General features: G+C 43.0%; 2 protein-coding genes across 3 annotated transcripts; both read right to left on the minus strand.

Moving 5' to 3' along the window:
- Positions 1-1,050: 1,050 nt before the first annotated feature.
- On the minus strand, positions 1,051-2,594 carry atoh7 (atonal bHLH transcription factor 7). The gene has a single exon (XM_085182253.1). The coding sequence runs from the start codon at positions 1,967-1,969 to the stop codon at positions 1,538-1,540; it is 432 nt and encodes a 143-aa protein (XP_085038379.1). The 5' UTR covers positions 1,970-2,594; the 3' UTR covers positions 1,051-1,537.
- Positions 2,595-4,614: 2,020 nt separating this feature from the next.
- mypn (myopalladin) lies at positions 4,615-22,768 on the minus strand. Of its 2 annotated transcripts, XM_085182229.1 has the most exons (21): positions 22,366-22,768; positions 19,237-20,310; positions 16,036-16,211; positions 15,896-15,947; positions 15,332-15,800; positions 15,151-15,225; positions 14,926-15,067; positions 13,492-13,515; positions 12,995-13,111; positions 12,136-12,904; positions 10,397-11,470; positions 10,173-10,305; positions 9,416-9,493; positions 8,230-8,451; positions 7,996-8,145; positions 7,823-7,902; positions 7,448-7,574; positions 7,151-7,358; positions 6,906-7,071; positions 6,527-6,660; positions 4,615-6,425 (listed from the first exon to the last, which is right to left on the minus strand). In XM_085182229.1, the coding sequence occupies exons 2-21, from the start codon at positions 20,304-20,306 to the stop codon at positions 6,247-6,249; spliced, it is 5,445 nt and encodes a 1,814-aa protein (XP_085038355.1). In that variant the 5' UTR covers positions 20,307-20,310; positions 22,366-22,768; the 3' UTR covers positions 4,615-6,246. The 2 variants fall into 2 exon arrangements, with proteins under 2 accessions (XP_085038355.1, XP_085038356.1); XM_085182230.1 differs by lacking the exon at positions 9,416-9,493.
- Positions 22,769-22,813: the final 45 nt, after the last annotated feature.

Consider the following 22,813-nt stretch of genomic DNA (forward strand, 5'->3'; position numbering starts at 1 on the left):
TCCATTATGCACTTTTAGCTCTTCCATTTATTAATTTTTGCATCATCTCCTAGTGCTATAACAAGCCTCTCGCAGCACCAGCCACTTGTATTATAGTCTTAAGCACTTAAATCCAAACACAGCTACACAAAAGAACAGCAGGGTAATCAGATGAGTTTAATGCGTTAGTGTTTGGACATTACAGCTAAAGCACTGCTGTAGATGTCTTCATCTTAACGCGGATAGAGTTTGGGGCCAGCTATGGGCGTTCGTGCTTCATTGACTCTGAACAGAGCGATTACGCACACCCACTGCCACACAATAGAGTTTAATTTCTGCTCCCCTGCTGAAGCGGTGGTAGAATCTGGCACGCAGGCTTCCTTAATCTGCTGCGGCTTGTGCCACTGTTCAAACTTACTCATATCTGTAATAATCGCTTTTCAGTGGCTTATGATAATGATGATGATCATGATGATCATGACGGCTATTTAGATGGGTAGCCCTGTGGCTGTAAGAGTCGCTGATGATTATCTCTGCTTACATTAAACTATCCTGTAGCAAAACTAAATGATTGTACTGTTTTTTTAAAAGAAAAGTCTTCATGTATCAAGTAAATTTGATAGTTGATTTGCTAAATGATGCAAATTAATCACAAAGGCTATTTTCCACCCCGTGATGTAAAAGTGTCTTATCTCAAAGCACAGGACCTTCAAACTAAAGGATGATTTAATACCGAGGCTGCAGAGCGAGGCGTCGCTCTTACAGGGAGTTTGACATGTGCAACACAAACCATGCTGTAAATTATTTCTTCCCAGTGATAATTCCTCACGCAAAGTGACATTATAAGCATTTAAATGCCAGAATTCTCTAAGTAAGAGAAATATGTTTGGGAAATGTTATACTTTAAACGTCACAGTTTTGGTATGAAGTACTCAGAAATTAGCTTTTTTTCATATGTATATTTTGCAAACTTAAATAGCAATAAACGGTGTGTAAAGTGAGAAAACCTCACAGCTGTACCAATAAAAACAACACTTATAAAGTTTCATACAAAATAATTTTATTTTTGATGAAAAACTATAATTAAAAAAAAGTCTGTTGAAAAATAACATACTTTTTTTTTCTTCAAATCTACAAACATGCATTTACACGTTGGGAAAATAGTTACCTTCGTTATCTGGACATCAGCTGTGCATCTAAGACCTCAGTGATTTTTGCATAATCCATCAAACATTGCACAGCTTTTTTAGGGCCACATCAAAATAACCGATTAAAAAAAATATAACATTGCCTGTATCCTCAGTACAATCTAACGGTCTGCAATGACACTACAGTTGTTTCATTGCTATACTCTGAACAAAAACTTGCTCAACATTGCTGGGTTTCCTAGCAAAAACAAATGAAAGGCTTCAAGCCGAAACCGAAGACTCTTTGATTGTCATACAAAATGAAAATAATGCAATACAAATGTATTTACTGTCTCCTAGACTGGAGAAAAATGATTCACATTGTCATTCACATCCAACAACATGACTGATTATCTACTCGATGGAGCAGTTTACGCGTGCACCTTGTGCCCGTCAAACTGATATGAGAGCGATGAGTGGATGTACTCCTGTCCGGTAGAGGAGTCGTACCTCATGAGGCAGGAGTAGTTTTCAGGCTGCATGCAGTCAAACTGCAGGTCCAGCCACTGCCTGTGAGAACCAGTGTGCCTCCTGGCATCTGTCAGGATCCGGTTGAGGGCCACGATGTAGCTGAGGGCCATCTGCAGGGTTTCATACTTGGACAGCTTCTTGTCCTGGCCCCACTGTGGGACCACCTTACGTAAGCGATCAAAGGCTGTGTTCAAGCCCTGCATCCTCTTCCTCTCTCTGGCGTTGGCAGCCATCCGGCGCCTCGTGGCAGTCTCGTACTTCTCCGGGCTCTTGGAGTCCAGCTCTGAAGATTCGGATCCAGAGTCGGTGCAGCTGGGTCGACGGGCCTTCATGGTTTTCGATTGAAGACTCAAACTAATCAGATTTATCAGAGAGGTTCCTACTTTCAAGATTCAGTGCTTCTCTGAGCTTTGATTTATTTGTTTTTCCAAGGCTTTCCCTGTGGGCAGGGGTCTCAAGTATTTGCAACTCCAAGGAGTGCTCAGTCTGAAGAGTCCAAGGTGTCTGTGATCCTGGAGACATCGGGGCAGCTTTTATAAGACAAAGCAGACGAACAGGTGGCAGCAGGTGGAGCCCCTGCCCCACCCCCACCCTCAATATTGCTCATAGAGAAAAACACACCCATGGAGACTCATAAACACCCACACCCACTCCTAGGCACACACACACACACACAAAACCTTAATGAAATTCCAATTATCTTGGGCTGGGCTATCTGGCCATGGCTTCACTCGGAGCCATGTGTCACAAAGACCAAAAGTCTACCATCTGGTAGCTCCACTCACCAGTGCTGAGGATGCAAACGAACTAATAGAGGCCAAGATTGTAGCTACTTCTCAGTTATGTAGAAGCTCTAATATAAAACTAATAAACTATAAATGCTGGACTTCTAATTAAGTTAAATGCAAAAATAGATTTCTTGTATTAGAAGCTAAAACTTCAACACAAAAGGAATTTTATAAAAATCCAGTTTATGTCTCAGCCTCTAAAGGCGTGAAAGGAAGTTTTCAATCTGTACATAAATGAGTCTTTTCAGGTCTAACGTTTCTTTTACGTTGTTGTCTTTAACTGTCAGGATTCAGTCTTTACAACATATCTGATTTATATATAAATTAAATATGGACTCTTGGCTATAAAGCGACTATTAAGTCACATAAGCCATCGAGAGGAAGCCTTTCACTTCAAATGTAATCGCCTCTGTGCGACGAAAACCATAATCTGAGATTAGCCCGAGGCAACGCCAGTGTAAGTGAGGCCTGTAACCTGAGGGACATTAACAGCACATCAGGGGATTATGACTTTCAAACAATACGGAGCAAGATGGTGTAAAGATTACTGCACCGGTGGAGGATTTTTTTGGGGGGGGTGGCAGCAGTTTATGTTCAGATGTGGAGACTTTTATAATTGTCTTTTAAGACTTTTTATCAGTGTTTTGGCTGGTAATGAATGAGAGTGTATGGGATGCATTAATGTTCTTTATGTACTTGGGTCTGCATGCAATATAAATAATTGATCTGTTTAGTCGGCCGAGAAAATTAAACAGACAGAATAATTTGTCTGTCTGTCCTTCCCATCTGCCCACGCTGTCATTCAGCAGGTTCCAGTGACACTCAGACTTATTCTGCTGAAACACCACAGATGTCATTTGACTTCAAAATAGCAATGTTTTCATCACTTTTACAAACTTGCACTGTACTTACATGTTTTAATGTACTTCTAGGTAACTATTCTGAGATGAAGTACAGCTAAAACTTATGGAATCAAATATTAAACTTCCAAATTTTAATAATCCATCAGTATAATACACTGTGAGCCACATACAGCCCACTGTGATCTTAAGTGGGTCAGTGTAAAGACATTTAAATAAACATTTAATCACGCATATGTCTGAATATATGAAAAATAGTGCAACAGTAGATCTCATTTGTATTGTATTTATTTTCTTTTTGCTTTTTTTTTTTTTTTTTACCATGGAGAAAAAACAACAACTAACAAACAGAAATTTTTACAGTACATAGTAGAAAACAGGAACTTTTCTGTTACTTAACTATTTCAGTTCATTATTGAATACCAGTTGAGGTCTTTATCAATAGGAAATGCAGTAAAACATGAAAATACAGTTAAAAGTTAAAAATCTACACCCTCTTTCACAATTTCCAAAGTTGCCCAGAGGGCCTGATTGGAGTCATTGCTGGGCTTCTTCTGGCCCCTGGGCCTTATGTTTGACACCTCTAATTTACATAATAAGATTGTATTCTTTAAAAAAGCGACTCATGCGTTTTATTCAAACATTGAATTCAGCACTTTTGTTTATAATCCAGCTCTTTTACATGATAACTCTTTTTCTTTAACTGCTGCTGTTGCTGTGTTTTGTTGTCATTCTTTGTCAGGAAGGACATGCAGCTCCTGCCTCTGAGTATTGACAGGCTCAAAGCTTGGGTGTAGAGGCAGGTTATGAATGATTAATCACTGTCGAAGCCCGAGCATAATGCCCGTCTCTGGTATTGGGTCAAGCACACAAGCTGATGCTGTCTGGTCATTTTGGGATGGACTGGTTAGCTGTGCAGTTAGGCATGTAATCCCATCTACCAGTTGGTTAATTGATTACAGATTGATGCAGTTTGCCAGCTGCTGCTTGTCTTGTCTGAGGGGCTCGTCTCGACGTTGCCCTGCCCTTACGTGCCTTCCACCCTTTTCTTTTTTTGCAACCCCTCATACGATTGGCTTGTCGGAGCACCGATGGCTCAGCCATGCCCCTCTGTCAAAAGCCATATGTCACATCTGAGGAGTGATTGGTTTGCTCTGAGAGAATCATGCACCCTCAAAAATCCAGATCTCCTCGTGGAGAAATAGAGATTAGGGAAGAAAGCGTATGCTTTAGTGCAAGCGAAAGTGTAAGACCAGGTTTAATCTACATTGAGTTAATAAATCTCATTATCATCAGGATCCACCTTACCTTAAACAAGCAGCTTAAATAAGATTACACTTGCTTTCAGAGGAAATGCTTTGTGTGCTAAACCTCTCCTCAAACACATGTGAGCGCTTATCAAATGTATTTTGTGACAGTTACTTACAAAACTGTGTTCGGCGCATTGATGTTACAGTGCAATGGAGACAGTGACAGTTATCAGGTTTAACGTATTTTAAAAAACATTACGGCAATATTCATCACGAAATGAGCTGTAAGTGTAACGAATGAAGCTTAAAAAAAATCTAAGAATAAAAAACAAACAAACAAAAAACCCCCACAAAACACTTGATTGTTTACTGCTTTACAACACCCACCCACACACAGCACCCAGTTAACAAGTAGGCCTGGCAGCTGGTCAGATGAGGCAGCGAGTATAATTGGGTCACGTAAGGTGAACATAATTTTATGCCTGTTTGAACTCTTATCCTCTATAATTGGACTGATTAGCAATGCTTAATTGGCTTCTGAGCTTTCCCATTTGCCTTGTATTTGGCATTAGTTTAAGCTAATAGGACTCCAATTAGAGCAGAGTCAAAACAGGCTCATAATCGTGAAAGCAAAAAAAAATAAAAGTGGATTTTAAAACCCTCTTAGATGAAAATATTTAAATGAACTGTAATCAAACAGACCCGAGAAGGAAATGGAGAAGATGTTTTTTAGGTGCTGTTGAAGCTGTTCCAGCAAAACAAACACGTCACCCATTTGAATAAATATAACTTCATTCTGAGAAGGAGAAAACTATTTTACAATGTGCAATTTTACATTAGCTGAATGTGTGCCTGCAGTCTTTTTTTTACTTGAATGCTCAGTAGTAATGGCTGCTTTTGTTGTATATGACTGTCAGTGACTCATTTTCAGTCGTTCTCAGACTCATTCCTCTGGGTAACACTTCTTGAACTTTAGTTTGCTTTTAAGCAGATCGATTATCTCACCTGAAATCAAGGCACCGGTGAGCGCTGAACATGGCTGTATAATGACTATGAGAAGAGCTTGCGTGTTTCTTTAGTTATTTTGTAGTCTTCATCAGCCGTAGGCAAACATGCACATGAAAAACGTGATGCAAAATGTGATGAACCTCAAGGAAGAACCCCACCCTCCTAGAGCCATTTAAATACACTGATCTAAATGGCACATTCAAACGTCTAATATATACTATAAATAAAAACATACAAACTACTTTCTATGTAAAGTCTTAAAGAAACTATTGCTACCAATACAGGTATATATGTGATTTGCAGTACAAATACATGGTGGCAGGACCACTCTTTAGTAGAGGACAAAATATTAAGAACAGATCTTCAGCAACCTCGCCATCATAGCCAAGTATGATGTTGACAATAAATCAGATTCATTCAAAAAACTTCACGCATGAAACTGAACTCCACTGATGGCTCATCAGCTAAGACTTTGCAAATCTGTTATTTTTTTCTGTAGGTGAAACACTCGTTGTATAACTTGAGTAAATAGGAATGGTGACAAACCCCCGCTATCAGTGCTGCATCTTTAACACAATAAATCTCTGCCGTCCTAATCTGAATCCGTCACTTCAAATGCATCACACAAAATCTGCTCAGGTAATCGCTCTCCTCAGAGAGGTCGCAGTATCTGTTTGGAGGGTCCCTCCCCCTGCGCCAGCTCTCACAGTTCTTCGCTCTCCAGTATGGCCTCCGGTGGGGAGCTGGCGAACAGGATGGGGCTGGTGTCCGACGTGGGGAACACTGACTTGATGTCGAGCCCCTGGCCTGTCAGAGCCGCGTATCGACTTCCTGTTCGTGGAGTTTTCTTCATGGGTGCGGGGATGCTCTGATGCCACTGTGCTAAAGGTGGTAGCTAGCATTACTACACAGAGTGACGTACCCAAAAATGCCGTGGATTTCTTAATAAAAGTGATAGCTACTCAGCTGTACAGAATATTTACCATATATATCAAGTCTGCAGGTGCATGAAATGACTCCAGCCTCGTTTTTTGCTGACACTGTGTACCAGCCTGCATCGTCTTTTGTTGTTGGCTGGATAAGGAGACACACATATCCTGTGGCGTCCTGGGTCATGCTGAGGTAGAGAGATGATAGAGAAATTTGATTCAATTTCAACAGAGTTTAAAATTTGTTATATGGATTTTGGCCGTGTCTTTTTATTGGACATACAGACAGGAAATTAAGAGAGGAGGAGAAGAGGAAAGCGGGTATAACATCTGAATTAAAGTTGCCAAATTTAACCGCTCAGGCTTCTAAATTCATTTCTAATCAAGGCACGGCTCTGAAACCGTGTCTGAGGGAGTCAGAGTTCTTACTAACCTGATTCGGTCTTTAGTTCTGGGAATAGTCTCGTTGTCTTTTTTCCAGAAGATGACCGGAGGAGGCATACCCACAACACGACATTCCAGCCTTACTGGAGCTCCCTCAGGAATCCCCATGTTCTGCAGCTTCTCCACAAACTGGGGTGGGTGCTTCCTTTCCTTTTCTAAAATGAATATGTATAATTGAAATGTCCACATTGGGATTGTCAAAAAGCAAAAGTCCCAATCGTATTCGGTCCTTACCCACAACCTGCAGCTCCAGACTGAAGGAGCTCTGCCCTGCTTTATTGCTTGCGATGCAGGTGTATGTGCCGGCGTCTTTCTGAGTGAGAGGGTCAATGACCAGGGAATGGACGCCGTTCTCTCTCACCATCATCTTGTGGTAAAGGTCTGGATAAACGGGCCTCCCGTTGACCAGCCACATGAGCTCAGGGTTGGGTAGGCCGCTCACCTGGAGAACAGAAACGTGTTACAGTGTGGGGAGGCAAGATGCTCGATATTCTTCCTGGCTTCAGTGGCACACGGGGACCTCCTGCCTACCTTACAGTCTAGTCTGCACAGTCTTCCCTCATGAGCCATCATGTCCCCTGGAGCCTGGAGGAAGTGAGGTTGAAAAAAGCGCCCCTGACTTTGTTCACCTTCAACTTCCTGTATGCGGTTTCGCACCCTGAAAACGTGGAGGCGATCACAGCATGTTATAGGAAACACACACATGAATCCACTTGGTTTTGTAAATGGCCACTAAGGATAGATAGCTGCACAAGATCCCAGAATATCAATAACACTATGTTTACTTTTATGTTCCTTTCAAATGCTAAACAGAATGACTTAGATCTACAGTTATAAAGTGCTACCAAACCAATATTACTATCAGAGAGGATAATCTATATTTGCCTGTTCACCCTGCACACTCACCTCTGAGCATGAATGGGTGTCATTCGGTTTCGGGGAGGTCCCGTTTGGACTATTAAATGACCTGAGCAGCTGATTCGCCCCTGGTGATCAGTGAAATATCACATCACAGCTCAGCTCGAGCAGCTAGAACAAGGTGCTGATAACATGAAGAGGATATAAGTCAGAAGTTTCACCTGTGGATTGGCTACCATGATGGTGTAGTTTCCATCATCGTCACTGGTCGTGGATTCTATGTGTAAAGCACAGGTCCCGTCCCCTTCTCTTATCTTCTTGCAATGGACGTTCTTCTTCAGGATCTGCTTGCCATCCTTAAACCAGTAAACCTGATGAGAGCCACAGGTGTGAATGACAAAATCTGAGGTCAAAGTCAGAGATGTTTTTGCATTGCCTAGATGTTGACCTCTCACCTTTGGTGCCGGGATTCCCACTACTTTACATGAGAAAGTTACAGGCACTCCCTCCATAGCCCTGAAGTTCTTTAGTTTCTTATCAAATATGGGTGCAATGCATTTTCCCGTGGGAACGTCATCGTGCTGCACCTCGTCGTCTGACTCCTCCACCGGCGTCCTCTCCAGGCGGAACTCGATCTCGCTCATTAACCTTTGCTCAAAACTGGACACTTTATACTCCTAGTGGAGGGGAAGCACGACATAAATATAGTTACAACAGTCATACTGCTGCATGGACCGTGTCCCCCGTTTGCTCACACAGACTGGCCTGACAATAAATGGCTACAGTAACATGCACACCTGATACACAGAAACCACAACTCAGGGAGATAAGAGAGGTTTGCAGTAATCGGCAATATGAGACAAAGTGCATCTCAAAACTCAAACCTCATAATAAAAAAAGATGCAGACTTTAAACCAGTTGTTGAAAGACCACACAGTAGCATCTGGGAGCACCACTGCTGATAGGTTAAAAAACAAACAAAAAAAAAAAACACCTAAGCTAAATAAAAAGGCTTATCTAACCTAATCACAAAAACTGAGGGTAAAACAGAGAACAGAGGAAGATGAGTTATGGGTTATGCTCTGTATTAGTTAACATAAGCGTGAATGCTGGATTAGAGATATTAAGGAAACTAGATAAGTAGATGACCAGGGGTGCACATAAGTGGGCCGCAGGTGCGCATTCACTGTCAAAATAAAAGAAGCGCACCAGATAAGAAGTTGCAACGCGTGTTTGCGTACATATAAAAGGCAGTGTTTTTGTCCGCTAGAGTGGGATTTTCACGGCATATTCTGCACCACATCTCTGTGCGTTCATCATTTGTTTGAAGCCAGCTCACCTCCTGCAACCACTTGTCCGAGAATACGCGCTTCTTTTGTGGTTCAGACTCCTTCTGACATTTCTTTGGAGGTGGAGGAACACCAAAGTAATTGCTTGAAGGAGCTTGTCTGTCCTCCTTCAGAAAATCTTATGTACGCAAACGCGCGTTGCAACTTCTTATCTGGTGCGCGTCTTTTATTTTGACATCTGCGGACCACTTATGTGCACCCCTGTAGATGACAGTATCCTAAGTTGTGTCTGAAACAGAAGTATAACCCATACAGCCTCGAGCAAAGCAGTGCTTGGGTCGGGTCCGTGTACCTCATCATAGTTAATGACAGTAGCAGCAATGTTTGGTCCAAGGGGCCTGCTCGCTGTTTTCCCCTCATTACTCAGCTTCTATGAAAGGACAGGGATGGATGAAGAACACCAAAGACACACAAACCCTTCATACAAACACAGAGTGATGGAATAACGCACAAGCTGTTATTATTAGCATGCAGAGGTTGTTAGGCTACACTGACACCAGAAGATGAATGACAGTTAATGACCGGGGGAGGCAATGATTGCACTGCTCTGTATTCATCATTTCCAAAAACACTGGAATGCTGTGCAAAAATAAAAACACAATGTAATGCTTCAAAAATCATGTAAACCCTTTATTTCATTTAAAAAGGGACGATATATAACAGTATTTGAAAGTTTAAACATTTGATGTGTTGTCTTAAATAAAGGGTTTAATGATCAGCGGATTGCATTTTACGCTGCATCCCAATTGTTGTTTTTTTGGAAATGAGGTTTCGTATAAATGTCCCCATCAACAAGAAGTGAGAATGCAGCACAGTCACTGGTTAATACTCAATAAAATATGATCTTTAAAAGTATTAAAAACTCTATTGCAATTATTGATCACATACTAATATTTTAAACCGATGAGCGGGGATCCAGTGGAGGCGAGAGAAACCACCGGATTCACCCGTTGGGATAAGAAAAATCTTTTTGCTGATGCGCCGTTCTATTTTCTTCACCACTTCATTGGTACAAAATAGGCAGTCAAGCCACAGAGACCACCTAGTACCTGCTGATGTACAAAATGTGGAGTGTCGTCTTTAACTCGAAGCTTCTTCTCGATGTCGAGGAGGATAATTTCTCTGCTCTCGCGGATGGCTTCAGCTGACGGAGGGCGGATCTTCAGTGCCTTCTTTTGAAGCCTGAGTAAACAGAGGGCAAAAAACAGAACACATGGCAGAACGTGTGACAGTTCACATTTGCATTAGCAGTCGTTTGTCAGACACGGCATACCCTAACGGAGCTCCCTTGGGCAGGCCCATTGAGTTGGTGGGCTGGCTTGGGGTCAGGGATGGCAGGACGGAGCTGAGGAAGGCGACAGGGTTTTGGATGGGACTCGGGGTGGAGCTGCTGGAGGTGGGAGAAGAAGCCTGAGGGGGTGACTGGGCTCTTAGGACGAACAAGCTATGCACTGACCCCGGTGTAGGCGAGGATACGAGAGACGGTGGGCTGGTGGGAGACTTGAGCACCCTTGTGGGGAAAATCCTGGGTGGTGGGGAGAGGGGTGGGAGGAGAGTAGGGGAGCTAGCCGCGGAGGAGTTGAGCTCAGCAGCCAGCTCTTGTAATAGTGGTACTGGTGACTCTGTTGGGGAAGGACTCCTGACCGGTGAGAGGGTCTGAGCGGCTACAAACTCTTTAGGTCGGATGTAGTTGAAGGAGTGTGAGGTAGGTGTGAGATTCATGAGGGAGGCGTGGGTGCTTCTTAGAAGAGGTGCCGGGGACGTGATCTGCTGCAAGGCCAGGGTCGAATCTGTAGGGACCGTGTTGAGCTTTGGTGCAGGCGGAGAGTAAAACTGGGCTGTGGGTGCAGTTTTGGCAAAAGATGCAGGGGACAGGTTAATATGGGAGGCATGGATGGTGTTCATCTGGGTTACAGGTGCTGAACTGAGAGAAGGGGCGGAGTTTAGCTGTGGGGCAGGTGGAGGGGAGGTCACCAGTGAGGATTTCATATGCTGAGGAAGTGAAGGATGAGAGCTCAAAAGGGAAGCTTGGGAAGTGTTAAGAAAAGGTGAAAAGGTGGCGTTGAGTGCTGCAGCAGACGTTGATCCTGGAGCATGTGGGGTGGTGGTCACTGGAGGTGCTGAGTGGGGGGTTTGCTGAAGGGCTGTTGTAGTATGTAAAGGCGGCACGTGCGGTATTCTTGGAGACCACAGTGGAGCTTCAGGGGAGGTCTGGACTCCGGGCTGGATTTGGATCTGGTACGGTGGGTGAGACTGAGGCTGGATGGGGGTTTGCGTTTGTGGTTCAGTCTCCTGCTGCTGCTCCATGAGGACCTGGTTGTGCAGGATCTGGAGCTGAGCTGGGTCCCTGTTGATCAAACAGACACAAAATCAAAGAACCAAAACTATACATGGTGAAGACGAGAGAGGCTCAGTGCATCCAGCATCCAGCAGAATACTCTGCCCTTTTATGGACTACCAACAAGCAGCCCATAAACAACACAGACCGAGCTTTAGATACACTGAGCTTTCAGTGAAAACAAAATGTTTGCCTCTTTTGTAACCATGAAATGACTGCAAATTGGCTCACAATAAATTATTTGTCATGTTTATCTGTGTTTTAGCCTGTGAAGAAAAAGCTAAATCATAGAACAGGATGTGATTTACAGCATTATTAGAAGTAACCGATCGACATAAATGCACAGAAGCAAACTTACAAATAGAAAACGCCATCCTTTGTCTTAGAAAGTCTGAAGGTCCACATTTGAAGTCCGCATGCATTCATTTATGAACTGAAAGGATTAGAGCTGCTATCTGAGCGAGTGGAGGAGGAACCACCCACCTCTTCATTTCATAATACAGCCCATCAAACACACTTCAACACAGACTTCAAAGTTTGACCGAATTTGGGTAAATCATGAACAAAATCTCCATCTCAGTGCATGTTTTTTTTTCATCATGTTGTACTGTTGCCAACAACGCACTTTTTCAAAATTCAGCAACGTGTTGTTGCTTTCTTTTTGCTCTACTCACAGTTTAGGCTTAGCCAGCACTGGTGGTGGTTCTTTGCTGAATGATGCCTCAGTGATGTCTTCATCAAAGGGACTAGATGTGTCACTTTGTTCATCCTCGTCATCCTCAGGCAGTTTGAAGTGCACACGTCGGCCTGCTCTGGAGTTGGTTCGTGAGTCTTTGTGGTTTGTAAGGTTGCCTGTCTTTAGGCAGGAGTTGGGTGGAGGATCAGGTAAGGGAACCACAACAGGGCTCCCGTTCTGATGGGCTGGGGTCCCCTTAACTTTGGAACTGATGTCAGGAGATGTCGCTGAAGATCTGGACAACTCCTGCTGTGCTGAAGTTTCAGCTGCAGATGGAGAAGTAAAGGATTTCGGATATGAGAAAAATTTTCTGGCACCATGTGCTGCACTGGATCCTAGAAGGTCCAGTGTGTGTGAGAGAGGATCTAAATTTGGGGTGCTGGTGCTGTGAGAGTTCAAGCAGGAGCTGCTGCTCAGGCTGGAGGGCTCCAGATTGGGCAGGCTGGTGCGGAGGGGGTCTGGACGCAACATGCTAGAGTTGTGAGGGTCTAGACGAAGGCTGCTAGTGTTTAAGGGGTCCAGGCGTAAGGTGTTAGAGACGAGTGGGTCAAGACGAATGGTGCTGGAGTGCGGCTTAATGCTGCTGGTTATAACAACCTCTGGTTGAGGTTTTACAGCAGGAGCTGATGGGGAAAGTTCTTGAACTTGACTTGGCTCCACTATTAAACTGCTTGAAGACCTCACATGGTTGCTGTTGCTGCCATTGCCTGAGGACAACCAGCAACACACATACAGAAATTTCAATAAGGATAAAAATGTGAAAGCTGTTGACTTTTAAAGCCAAAGAGAGGTGTTACCTTTGACCCTGAGTGCAGCACTGCTAGACACGGTTCCATACTTGTTGTTTGCTGTACATGTGAACACCCCCGAATCTTCAGGAAAGACCTCAGCAATGACCAAAGTGCATATTTCCTCTAGAGGTAAAGAGAAAAAACGTGGCATGCAATCAAGTCGGATATTCTATAGCTGCACCCCAGCGAGTTCTCAAAGTGTTTAAGTGCAGAAAAGAAAGATACATGACTCTTGTTTCAGCAGGGAGAATCTATGTGCAGCTAAGGCTGTTTGAAGTGATCTGCAACGGTGATTTGACACAGGATGGGAGGCTACCTTATATGGTCCAGATTCAAGGAAAAGAAGCCCTGGCTTATGCACAGGGGAAGAGCAGGAGCTTGAGCCAAGGACTATAAACACTTCAACAGAGGAATATGTACACACTGCAGCATCGTATACAGGCAGGCAGCTGCTATGGTGCAGTCAACACTTGTATTTTTGACAGACTGAATGAAATATGTACCTGAATCAGCTGGAGATCTGGGCTCTGAAATAGAAGCAAGTATCAAAATCATTATGAAACCAGGGGGGAGAAGCTCATGTTATTGTTAATGAAGTTTTTGGAGACTCATTATTAGCAATCATTTCCAAAATATTTAAATACTCATGATGGTGAATTCCACATACAGAGATGTATACACGTATACACAATCTGAGCTTTAAAATCTGTTAATGCAATATCAAGATTTAGGACCTGGAGCTCATAAAATTAACCCTTGGACATTTTTTTAATACAGTACTGTGCAAATGTCTTGACTCACTCCTCATTTCTTTATATTTTGTTTCTAAAGAGGCAGACATTCTTGTAAGTAATCTTAAGCAATACTTCTCCAGGGTTTCTGAAGGTATTTCAATTTTTTCTTTGGACATTGGCTACGTATTCATTCATTTTCAGTTCAGTCCTTGTACCTGACTGTTTTCAGAAGAAGTCAAAACAGTTTTTTAGGTTTGTAAAGTCGTTTAACGCTGACCTATGAATCATTCAAGCATAAAAAGGTAGCTAACTCGAGGGATGAACCAGTTTTGTGTCCACACGTAACAGATAACTTAGCAAGTAATCAATTTTAAAACCAACAAAGTGATTTCCAAAGAGCTAGAAGTCAAAAACTTAAAATGACTTGGCATTGTATGCATTATGTTCTTGAAAATTTGAGGAACCTAGACATGTAGAGGACAAAAGAATTGAAAAAAAAAAACAACAACTATGTAAAGCTCCTGAATGGGATGGGAAAGTCAGAAGGTCCAGCAAAGACCTGACATAAGACCTGAGAAATACATTTGGCTCTTGACCCATCTATTATCAAGAATCCATTTTCAAGGAAGGGAAACAGGCTGAGGTATGCCAGGTTACACAAGAACTGGTGTGAAAATTTGTGACAACGGGTATTATGGAGTGATGGATCCAAATTTGAAAGTCAAATCTTTGCCAAATTATGTGGAGGACATCTTGAAGTACAAGAGTGATTGTCTACAGCCATCTGTAAAACACGACCAAGGCTCTGTCATGGTTTGCAGCTGTAGAGCCTGTCAAAACTGATGAAACTACTACAAATGCTAAAAAGCACCGACAGAGCCTGATGCACCCTGCAATCTTCTGGAAATCCTCTGATAGGCTTTATTTCTCAGCATGACAAAAATCCTAAACACACTGCCAATGTAGTAAAAACACACCTGGCTAGAAAATCAGTGATGGATCGGCCTCCCCAGAGCCTCAAACTCAATATTGTGGGATCATCTTGACACAGAGCAGAACAAAAAGTGACCCCTCTGTTTTTCTTTACAAAGTTTGTTTCCATATATATTTGCATGTTTCAGTAAATCACTGTATCTATTTCCCATTTTCCCAGAAAAATTGAAAGAAATATGGAGAAACTTGAGACTTTTGCAAAGAACTTACTTTTCTGCAGGATCCTGAAATCAGGCGAGTCCTCCATGATTTTTCCTTCTCTGTACCAGTCCACTCGAGGTGACGGCACCCCTTTCACACGACACTCTAGCACCACCAGCTGGCCTTCTGATGCAATGAGGTCCTGTAGGCTCTGATGGGACAAAACCAGCTTCAAGTTAAATCACTTAACAAGCAGTATTGTACAGAGCAGCCTCGTTCTGAGAGAAAAGTTACCTTCGTGAAGACAGGGGCAGCCATAATGGGTTGCCCGTTTAATCCTTGTGAAGAGCTGTGGTTGGGAGTTGGACTCTGAAGGTGAAAAAAAGTCCAAAAAAAGGGTTCATGGATCAAATGATATAAACTTAAACTAAAATAAAGAATATGTAGTGAAAGGAAAACCTTTGAGGTATTCTACCTCAGGCTGGGGTGTTTGTGCTGGAGGTGACAGGACAGGCACTACAGACAATACTGAGTTTAAAGGCTGCGACGTAGCTGTTGTTGAAGCCGTGTGTTGCAGCTGTGGAGTAGATATGACTGGGACAGATGCTGATGCCCCTTGGGCTTCTCTAAGTTCTGAATGACCTGTTGAAACAGGAAACACCTGCACAGACAGCACAGATGTTTCCTCCTGAGCAGGATGTGCTGCTGATGCCACAGATTCTTCTGATAACTCTGAGACTGGAAGTATAGCAGCAGATGTCCGGATTGGTAGAAGAGGTTCAGATGCTGTTTGAGCAGCCACTGGAGGCGAGAGCTGCTCCTCTGGTTGTTCCTCGGGAGCCGCTGCAGGCTGGGATGACACGCTCTCCTCCTCCTCTGGAGGGAAGGTTTCATTTAAAGATGACGGTAAAGATGGGGATGACTTTGGTTGGTTTCTCTGCAGCCTTTAAAAATCACAAAAGAAAGAAATGTTTGTTTCGTTTAGTGTTGATAACTCTTGTTGGTGGGTGACAATAACGACAATGGGGCAGGAACTCACTGGGCTACATGTTCAAAGTGCGGTTCCACATCAGAATCGGAAGATGAGGCACCTGTGACATTGAACAGGAAGGTGTGTATCAATAAAGAAGTTGCAGTGCGGTATATTAAGGTGTCAAAAAGGAGGAAAGAAGCGATCACCTTCTACGTAGATCTCAGCTGACGTGGAGTCGGTACCGTAGCAGTTAGACGCAAAGCACGAGTAGCGCCCGGTATCCTCCTCGAATGCCTCTGCAATAATCAGAGAGTGCTGCTCACCATTGGTGAGGATTTGAATGTCAGGGCTGTTCTCCAGCTCCTTTCCCTCACAGAACCACCTATCGAAGAAAAACAAGGTAAACTGATCAGCGGTGAGTTTCTTCCATCTCCGTGACAGTTTTCTTTTGTTTCTTTTTTGCCAACAAAGCCAGTCATTACAGGACAATCATTCAGATTTTCAATTCAGATCAATCTTCTACTAGATTTTTTTTCTAGTAGAAGTAAAAACATCTGTTTCCATTATAGTCACGTTCATTTTTGTTTTAAACCCAGTTTCGTTTGATTTCTTTTTTATTAACTTGCTGACACTGTTTCTACCAGCCTGGCCTCTTTCCCACTTCCCTAGTTGTCCCTAGCCAGTGTTTCTGGCTCGGTAGCATTCAGCAGAGTTGTGCAGGCCTGGAGGGAAATGTTTTGACGAGCAAGCCCTATCCTTTTCCCTGTAAGAGAAGAAGCAGCAGCTTGCTGTGCCACTTCAAACGCTGTTTCTATTCACTGCTGATGTTGTCATGACAAGGAGCACAAAACAGTTAGCATCATTTTACTTCAACATCAACGAGTTAAAATAATGAAAAGCAACCAAATATGATTTGTTTATGACTTGATGAGAGAGGTGTTTAGATTCAAGGCAGCTTACACCAGGTCTGAGTCCTAAAGCCAATCATCAGTACTGCGGTTTAAAATGTTATGTTATTAAATAGCACAACTAGTACTGCACAGCCTTCTTAGAGCACGAGTAGACAGGAGCTGTACTTGGCAACAGTCTATTTTTTTGTCATTGTAAAACTATAATAACTTCTTCCCCTGCTGGCCAGCAACATATGCAGCAGCTTCTGTGTCAGCGTACATCTATTTTGAGGAGATGAGGCACTGATGCTTTACAAAATCAAGCCAATAAACAAAGAGGAATGGGGAGCTGATGTGTTGCTCTCTGGAAATGCGTCACCACATAGTCCTAATTCATATCATAGCGATTACGCTGAGATTATAGATCATCTCACGTTTTCTGTTCAGTATGCAGGCTCTGATGTCCCCCGCCGCTGTAGCTGAAGATTTCCAGAGGGCGAAAAAACAAACCAGTGCTAAAGGGATGTTCCTGATTCTCGAATGCAGGACAGGCTGGAATGTGTACTGCCTGTGTCCTGTCTGAGCCGAGCTTTGTCACTCTCAGTGAGTAAGAGTCTAAATTGAAAGCATGAGTGGCAGAGGAAGTGGCTTGTCTGTGGGCCAAAGACCCTTGCTTTCTGCACCTGTCCGGGATATTTTCCTTCTGAAGATCAGAACGAGAGAGGAGATTCCCTCATGAGCCCCGGGGTCTCTGACTGGCTGACATAACCACATACGCACAAAGCTAAACATAGACTCAGGATGCACACAATGCTACAACCTGACATATCAGAGAGAGCACACCACTGAGAACTGATGGAAAATATAAGCCTCACAACTCCATTGTGACTCATTTAATTCAGACACGGTAACAGCTACGTCAGACAAAAACACACTTAATTAAATGAGCTCTGTGTTAACACAGAAAGTAGACTTGTAAGTAGAAACTGTTAAAACACACCTCAGATCTTCAGAAATGTACATCTGTGAGACACCGGGGCACACACAACAAAACATATAAAAATATCCACTCGGGAGAAACGGTAAATCATCTTACCAAAGTCTTCACACTTCTGTCAAGAGCTCAGTTCCATTATCAGACACGACTGCAGCTCACATTGCCAGCCCAGTCTAAAAATGGCTGAGAGCTACATTCTCCCTGGACAAGTATAAGGTAGTGGCTCAACAATGTGCAGCGGGGCTAACAAGCCCATGCCCCCTACAGTCAGACACCTCAGCGGGTTAAAGCTGCTCACATACGATTCACATAAAACAGATCAAACAAAACAGCCATGAAAACACCATGTGGCAATTATTATTATGACGCCTCTTTAAAAATGTCTAAACTTTTGTTACAGGAGGCCTTTAACTCAATGTGGTAAAAGGTGTAAATTGTTCTTAAATTCTAGCCTTTTTATTTTCAGTGTAGTTTTTGATGAGTTATAATTTGTATGACTGCTCATCTTAAAACAAGAATGCCTCGCGCGGTTATCATTTACTCCCCCGACGACACATAAATCGACACAAACGCTCACTCGTATGGTTCAGAATCAGCTGTCGGCCGTCATCACATGTCACTTCTGCCTGCATCTCCGAATAAACCTCTGCGTCATTCATCCAGAGTTACAACCTAAATGACTTTGTAATTGAGAGACGGGCTCTGACGACAGGTAACCAAAATATGTCTTTTAAAATAAATATATACATCACATCAGAAAAGACCTTCTGCATTTGATCAGCAAAGAATACAGAGTTATACATGCTGATCAGGACATTTCATTGTTACATACATAGGTGCCAATACATGTATGAAATGTTAATATTATCAGGTGCTGGACTCTAGCGTGCATATGTATAACTGTGCAGTGTTTAAAAAGCATGGGCATAACATTAATTCATTATTTTATCTACCAAATAAAATATATATATTTAAAAATTAACATATTAAAGTGTATTGTCTTCACCATGATGACCCCCTTGTGGAGAAGGAACAGCTGAAAGTAGCTTTTCTCCATATAAATGAAGGCTAGCTGAAGCCCCCCCCGCCCCCAAACTTTTACCTTTGTAATAAATGTCTGTTGCAATACTTAAACACGGTTACATTTTTAAAAATCATTATATTGTGCAGTAAAAGCTTAAGATATATTTTTATGTAAAAATTTCAACTTCAAAATACCAAATCACTAACCTAATGCTGCAAAATAAATGTAGTGGAATAGAAAGTTTGATATTTGCTTCTGAACAGTAGTGAAGAAGAAGTACAAAGTAACATTGTATCCCTTGTGTTCTCATGCTATGTACTCACTACTCAAACAAAATCATTCTGCTGAATTAGACCGTTGTGTGTGCTGCTAAAAGTCCACTGGGATGCTTCTGTTGAGGAAAACCAACAGCACTTTGAGCTTTTACAAACACTGCATTTGAAAAAAATGTGTCCTGCAAAACAAATAATAACTTAATGATGACTAATGATCTTACCGGACTTCAGGCAGAGGGAGTCCTCTAACAATGCAGTCCAACCGGACCTTGGTGCCCTCAGAAACCTCCCTGCTTTTCAGTTTCTGGATGAAGCGAGGCGGTTCACACACAGGCTCTGCTGGATATGGAGTTTCTGTTAAGGCAAAGCTTTGAGGCTCTTCCTCCGCCTCCTGGAGCACAGAGTCACACTGGTGCTCCTCAGTAATCGAGCAGTCCTGAAACTCCACGTGTTCTGTCTCAGAACCCAGCTGGGCAACTGGTTGGTGTGTAACGGGAGGGCTGGGTGTCTCCTTCTCCACCTCCACGGACATGACTGCGCGCTCCCGGTTGTCAGCGACGAGGGGATAAGTTGTCCCATCGTTCTGGCTCTTGTTTGGGTTCCTGCTCCTGTGGGCTTTGCAGGCTCTCGGGCGTATCCGTTTGGAGCTGTTGGCCTTGAACAGAGAGGACAGCTCCTCAATGAAGTCAGCTGCCTTATTGAGGAACTCCTTCTTGGACTGGGTCTCCACACCGTAAGGGGCATTTCTTGCTGACCTGTTGTAGTCTTGGAATCCTTCACCAAAGTCCCTGCTGCTCCTGATCACATTGTCCTGCCGTGTGGATGCTTTGTGCATCTTTCTGTCAGATGTGAAAGTTTCCGGCTGAGTGAGGGGCACAGTTGAGGGGGAAGCAGAAGGAGCATTAGAGGGGTTAGAGATGGGAACAGAACTGGGTGTGGATGAAGAAACTGAGGGTGAGGAGATTCTGGACGGGGTAGATGGCGTGACAGAGGCTTTGACCTCTGCCCTCTCCTCACGAGGCTCGTGTCCAATGGCCTGGCGAGCCAGGTTCACGCTCTTATCCAGTTCCTCCTGGCTGAGGAAGGCTGAAAGGTCTGGAAACTGGGGGTCACCGTGGCCAATAGTGTCCTCTGCCTTGCCTTTGAGTGACCCGTAGATCTGAATGCGAGAGGACGAAGCGTCTGAGCGGCTCATCTCGCTGTGGCGCTGCTGGGCTGTGGCTTCTGCCAGGTAACTCTCCCTTAACAGCTGAGACAGCGACGGTGGCTGGTCAATGCTGTTCTCTTGCATGTTGCTAAAATAAACACAAGATTTAATTAAAAAAGTATGTAAGTAAAAATATTCATGTAGGCTTTTGGGCTTAATGTGATCCTCTGCAGGTTTATAGAATAATTTCCTGCCCCACCTCTTAAATAAGTCATTAACAAATGTGAATGAAACAAGACACCCTGCACACTTGTGTGTAGCTGATCCACATGAATGTAAATCAGTGAATGTCAGCAGAGTGAAATGTCACAAACAAATACATTTTGACGTGATCAGCTTCCATCTTAATGCAGTCAGTGGTGTGATCACGCATCCTGTGTGATCTGAGATTGAAAAGATTTGAACAGCTGTGCATGGAAATCTAACTCCTGAGGACAAACTAATGCAAAACATCAATTTGCTGACTTCAAGCATTTAGAAAAGTTGCTGCTTGACAATCAGCGCTCAGTTGTCAGAATAACTCCTTACGTACAAACAAATCCAATCCTGATTAAAATCTGCGACAAACATATATTATAGTGGCTCATTTCCTCCATATTTAAATTTTTGGACACTAATGGAGTAGCTTGGGATTTTTCACATGTCATTGATCTTATAAGGCGCCTCTGTATAGCCCCTCAATTCACCTTCTGTTTGAAACAAGGCATTTTCACTCCCGTCCTCCTTTATTTAATCCAACTTTCTGATTCGCTGCCCCTCATCACTTTCTGTTTCAGAAAGGTTTTTTTTTCTACATGTGACTCAGTATGACATCAGAGAGGAGTATATTCTTATAGTTATCTCAGGCACTCTGGCCAGTATCTGAAACTGAATGCTTTTAAATTGGACGCTTGAGTGTTTGGACTCATGATGATTACTTATTTCAGTAACTTTGGCCATGTTTAATAAACAGTATATATGACATGTATATCCTTGATTTACAGTTTTATTTTATTCTATCTCAATCAAAAGATGTCAAAACATGAAAATTAACTGTTTCTCTTTTGACTTTTGTTAGATAGTGAGAGCTATTGAATTTTCTATTTCCACTAATTAATGACACTGAGTTAACAGTTTATCAAGAAACTAACTGGATTCCCAGCGAGTAAACAGTAAATCTGAGAAATCATTCATGGTTCTTTAGGTCTCTGACAGGTTTATCAGATCTTTATGTTCAGAAGTGCGTTAAATCAATTTAAAGCTGACGTCTTGTTTCAATGCTTTCTGTCTGCGTCGTGTGTTAAGGAGTCAGTAAAAACTATACAGTGATAAGTATCTGAGCTATAACTCTCGCTACTGCAGTTTTGTTTGAACAATCCCTTGTGAAATATTTGGCACGCAGTCAGAACATGAATGCAGAGCCCGGGGTTAAAAGCAGAGATATGTAATAAAAATAGCTTTTTATTTTAGCCTAAATTCAGCCTCGACAGGGTATCAGGTTCATGTGCTGTCACCAGATCTGAGAGACACAGGCAGGCTTTTTTACCCCCCTGTCCACCTCAGATCAACATTTTTATGAGGTTTAGATTTTGCAGCGCTTTCTGACACCATGCATGAGCAAGTTATTGAATGCAGACATGAGATAGGGTACACATATGCCACTGACACTCAAATCAGTGCAATTAGGAGAGACAGCGATGCCCTTCCAACAGACCTGAAGCTGCAGCTGTTGTGTACATTTATCCTTTGCAAACAGGCTCCAAGCTTACCGAGTCATATCTAATAATAGCGAGGGGTCAGTTTACTGAAGGGAAATCAACAAAAAGAAAAAAAAGAAAAGAAAAGAAAAGCAGCAGCAATGCACCTGTGGGCTCTTGCTATCATAAGTTTGATCATTAATCAAGTTACACAAACACTACTATAATTATCATAAGTGTGGCACTGCTGAGTGAGATGACACACATGAACTTGACTAAACACAACAGTCCACACAGGTTAAGCTCATTGAATTAAACAGGAACGTATGGTCCAAACAGAAACAGATTAAAGCTTGTCTGAGGCTCAGTGTCAGTGTTTCTGAGGCTACACACAGCATCTGAGGCTGATGCCAACAGACGTCAACGAGATGCATGAACAAATAAATTAGGGGCTGGTGTGTTTTTACCTTAAGAATAAACCCGGCTGGCCCCTGTGGAAGGACTAGTAAATCCTCAGAGTGCACCTGTGCTGAAAGGGGGCAGATTCCAGTCTTCTGGCTCCTGCCACCCGGGAAAATCTCAGACACCGGCAGCTCGGCCTTCCCGCTTTTCTTGCTGAGAATTAACCTTGAAGTTTACAGGAAAATGTGGAGCCGGGCAGCTACGGTAACCTGTCACCAGTAAAAGTAGCAACATTTGTCAGTGCAATAGTGGCAGGTTATTTTGGGGGAGGCCTTGCCCATGTGGCTGGGTGGTGTCCCTCCTTATTGGTCATGGGGGGCTGTGCTGTAGGGATTCCTCCTCCTGTGGTTCATCGCAGACCTCCGGACTGCAGAATTAGAAGCCCCTTGGCGAACCATTCTCACTCACACACTGACACACTCGTGTGAACCCTGCAGATGAGCAGATAAAATC

This window comes from Neolamprologus multifasciatus, chromosome 13 (assembly GCF_963576455.1).
Source record: "Neolamprologus multifasciatus chromosome 13, fNeoMul1.2, whole genome shotgun sequence".
NCBI classification, from domain to species: Eukaryota; Metazoa; Chordata; class Actinopteri; order Cichliformes; family Cichlidae; genus Neolamprologus; species Neolamprologus multifasciatus.